The 3,916-nt window shown below is 43.2% G+C and overlaps 1 protein-coding gene across 1 annotated transcript; it reads right to left on the bottom strand.

The window, feature by feature from the left end:
- Positions 1 to 2,079: 2,079 nt before the first annotated feature.
- LOC147439778 (uncharacterized) lies at positions 2,080 to 3,658 on the bottom strand. The gene is made up of 3 exons (XM_086484392.1): positions 3,433 to 3,658; positions 3,256 to 3,345; positions 2,080 to 3,175 (listed from the first exon to the last, which is right to left on the bottom strand). Exons 1-3 carry the CDS (start codon positions 3,565 to 3,567, stop codon positions 2,231 to 2,233), a joined length of 1,170 nt encoding a protein of 389 aa, XP_086340518.1. The 5' UTR covers positions 3,568 to 3,658; the 3' UTR covers positions 2,080 to 2,230.
- Between the last annotated feature and the right edge of the window lie 258 nt (positions 3,659 to 3,916).

The raw sequence follows: 3,916 nt of genomic DNA, 5'->3' as shown, positions 1-3,916 counted from the left end.
CATTTTCCCAACCTTGGCATATTTCTCAACTTGGCACCCAAAAGTCAATGTAAAGGAAGAAACAAGCCTAGCTTTTTTTTCATAAAATCCTAGTGCCAAAGCAAATCAGCCTAGTGTTTCTGCTCCTGCAACCCTTGGCATTTTTCTCCCCATCGCCATCACATCAACCAACACCCAACGTGTTGAGGTTTTGGCTCATCTTCCTCACCAAAAAAGCCTCTTTTGCCAGCACAAATTTCTTGTTGTAATCTAGATGATTTAATAGCCCAGTGAGCCTCTTGTCGGTCATTCCCTCATTGCAAGGAGTGTTCTCATCGATGTCCATCATTTGCTCATCATTAGTTGCATTTTTAAAGATTGCACCTAACACTATAATCCCAATTCCAACACTTACAATGGTGAGAACATGATTTGGGAATTGATTGGAGCTAAAGGAGATGCCGAATAGGATGGCTTCAAGTAAGGTGGCTATTTTCGCATAGACACACCTCATCAAGGCATGGAGCACCACTCCCTCGTACTTCAACCAATAGGTCACTACCCTAGTGTTGATGGACAAGGTGAGAAAATAGGAGTTGCATCATAACATGAAGAAATCTTTTTGCGATGTATACCCCTTCTACAAGGAGCTTGGTGTCAACAAAAAGAGAGGGTAAATGCAAGGGAATTTCAGCCCGTGTTGTACGATGTATATCCCTTCTACAAGGAGCTTGGTGTCAACAAAAAGGGAGGGTAAATGCAAAGGTATTTCAGCCCTTGTGTAGAACGGAGCACCCTTCTAATTTTTAAAAGATATGTTTTATTCTTTTCCTCTTTAATCTATAATCTCTTCTTCTTCGTCGTTCACCGTTCTGTCCCTAGACGCCTTGTTCAACAAAAACTATTGCTTTCAAATGCTAATCCTAAAAACACTAAACAAGCAACTCTGCAACCGCCACTTTGAGAGCCAAAGAGAAAGCACATCTGCAACAAAGCTGCAACTCCTGTGGTTCTGGAAGACTTTCTGCGATACCTGCAAAACAAATCCCAAGAGGGGTAATGCTGCAATTGTTCTTCCTTCAAGTCTTGAAAAACTTGTATGAGTATCGTGTGTCTGCTAAGCGGCATCCTCGTGTGGCCTTGAAACCAATCAAGTAAGCAGCAAACAGATGCCTCCACTGATCATTGCCTTGAGCATTTTGCACCAAATTTACGATTAGAGAAAGATGTTGCAAGGGAACGATAGGGACAGACCAGAGCCTATCCAACCAAACACCATGCACATCACAATACTTCGTGTATGTATGCATTGTATCATCATGAAATCGCTAATGTGTTTGTTGAAGAATGACACACCCTATAATCTTCAACCAAGCATAGTCATGTCAAGTTATGCATCTTATGAGTCGGTGCTTCCCAAGCGAATGGCAATTCTTTTTATGGGCATTGAAATATGTCAAATATACCAAATCCAAACACAAAGGAGATAAGAGGAAGAAAGGGAGGCCCTTTTTTCTATTTCCTTTGTTTTACTCATGTATCTCTTTGAAGTTCTTAGTCCGAAAGCTCTCCTCAGCATGCGGTGACATTCTATCTTGACGCAAAATGATACTTAATCAAGTACTCATGACGCAAAAACTTTTTTAAAAATACAACTTCACAAAATGGAATGATAACAAGAATGAAAGCATGATATTGTTGAGCAAGGTCTATAAGCAAAAAAACATGGCTCTGTTTATATTCAAAGAGACACTCACGAAAAACATGTGGCATAGTAATGAGTCAGTAATTGGAGAAGCTAGCTCGGAGTCTCAACGTGCATGCTCTTTTCATTGGCAGCTAGAACAAAATCAGCAACTAGATGTATCAATCAAAAATGAACATGGTAATGAAATTGGTCAATTTTAGCAAGCTTGGGCAACGTCTTCAGCTAAATGTCAATCTTCTATGACTACAACATGACAGCGTCAATCGCAATAGAAATCAAGCCATGATCTTAAAGACTACCAACTTTAGGGCCCTTCAAAATTGTGCCCTTGCAAAAAGAGAGAAGGCATAGAAAAAAGACAACTCTTTGAAAACACAAAGGGAAATTCCTAGATAGGCCTAATAAAAAAAATGACCAGCTCAAAAAATATATTAACTACGGACACATTGAAACCTATTAAACTACATGCTCAAAACCATTTGATGTCTTAATGTTCTTAAATGTTCAATAGCCAACAATATTCACTTTGTTTCAAAACACTTTCTACCTCTGCCTTACGAGCCACTTATCAAGAACGACTTGCCTAGGCTTGAGCTTGAAATTCTTCTTTGCATCCCTTGGGCACATCCAACCAGCAGGATCTGCCTTTAAACGACCACCTTTTCCAAGCTCTTGCTTGAAAGACTCAGGGGCCAAATTTTCTTTCAAAGCTTTGGAAGCAATAGACACAGGAGTTGTGACAGCCTCCTTGAAGACAGAAACTGTAACTTCACCGCACTCATTATTTTCTTGCAAAGGTTGTTGCTTGGTTTTCTTCGCAGATTCGGACTCCACAGTGCCAAAAGAAGATGAAGAGAAGCTGTGTGATGTGTGTGCTGCTTGCAATCTGTTCTCATGGTGGTGAGCCGCTTGAACGCAATCAGCATACTCTACATCATTGCGATTGGTATTGACAGCATTGAAAACGATTTGATTGAACAGTTTGCACACAAAGGAGCTAACATCACGTACAAATACATCATGGCGATCTACCTGTGGGGCTTGATCAATTTGCACATGCCTTTCATGTCCAAATTCATCATGGGGATTATCGTGTGGTGTTTGATCAATGCGCACAGGTGTTTCATGTTCCTCATGGGTATCAAAACAAGAAGTCTCATTGATCTCAACTTGAGTCTCAAGTGCTACAGAGTTACAATCTTTGGAGGTTTGTGTGGGGAAGCCATAGCTGTCCTCCAAGGTTACCCCACCACTCCGACCTGAGAGTAACATTGATGAGAGATCTGAGGATGAACAATATAACCAAGAATGTGATGTGCCAGCAGAAGCAGGTAAACCGAGTTGCCCGAAAGGCAAAGGAGGTATTTCTGAGTTGTGCGGCTGCTTGGAGGCCGCAAGGCTATCACAAAAGAGGCTTCCATGTTGTCGGATATCTTCATGTGAGGCTACCCGGGTTTGGCTCAATGACCTCTGGGATAAGCATTCATCCTGCAAACCTAAACCTAATGTTAGATGATCTCAGATTCACTCCTAAACTAGGCTTTTCTTCCATAGCCAGAATCGCATACCTGCTTAACCTCAAACGACGCTTCCAATTTGCAGCCGCAGTGAAATAGAGAAGAGCGTTTCTCTGCAAAGCCCAGTCTTAGAGCCTCGATCTGCAGATCGCATTGCAATCATCTATGTTACACTAGAAAACCAGATGGAGATTGAGAAGGCTTCGAGGGGTTAGGGTTTGGCCATACCTGCTGGCTGGAGTCGTCGGAGGAAAGGGAGGGGAAAGCAGATGGGCTTTGGAGGGACAAGAAGCCATGGCAGCTACAGGTTGAAAGCGAATCGCAGAGTGTGGGCAATCCTGGGGAGTCTGAAACATTCTCCATTTCAGCTTCTCGCGCTCATTTGAGGAGTAGGGTTTGAATTTCAAACTTTGGTCACAACTACAATATCACATGGAACCATGTCATATCTAGTGGGGCGTGGGGCGTTGGCCATGGGTGAGCCTCGTCTATAAATAACACAGGGTGGGACTTGAGGGATCAACAGTGGGGCGCTTTATCGACGGGGCGGGGGCTTTGGACCGTCGGATCCACGCGACAGGGGGGGGCAAAGATTTATATACACGGAGTTGATATACCTGCACGGATGCGTGATAGGCGGGTTGGATAAGGTGTGGGAGTCTGTGGGAGGAGGTCGAGGGCTTGAGCAGCGAGCGCGACGATGGGCACCTAA

This window comes from Adiantum capillus-veneris, chromosome 16 (assembly GCF_014529385.1).
Source record: "Adiantum capillus-veneris isolate H3 chromosome 16, ASM1452938v2, whole genome shotgun sequence".
In the NCBI taxonomy this organism is placed as follows: domain Eukaryota; kingdom Viridiplantae; phylum Streptophyta; class Polypodiopsida; order Polypodiales; family Pteridaceae; genus Adiantum; species Adiantum capillus-veneris.
Note: the sequence above shows the minus strand (reverse complement) of the source record. Positions and strands in the feature narration are given on the sequence as shown.

Coding starts and splice junctions, on each gene's coding strand:
- LOC147439778 (XM_086484392.1), bottom strand. CDS start 3,567: ATGGAGAATGTTTCAGACTCCCCAGGATTGCCCACACTCTGCGATTCG. Junction 3,346..3,432: donor CCGACGACTCCAGCCAGCAG/GTATGGCCAAAC, acceptor TGCGATCTGCAG/ATCGAGGCTCTAAGACTGGG. Junction 3,176..3,255: donor CGTCGTTTGAGGTTAAGCAG/GTATGCGATTCT, acceptor TTAGGTTTGCAG/GATGAATGCTTATCCCAGAG.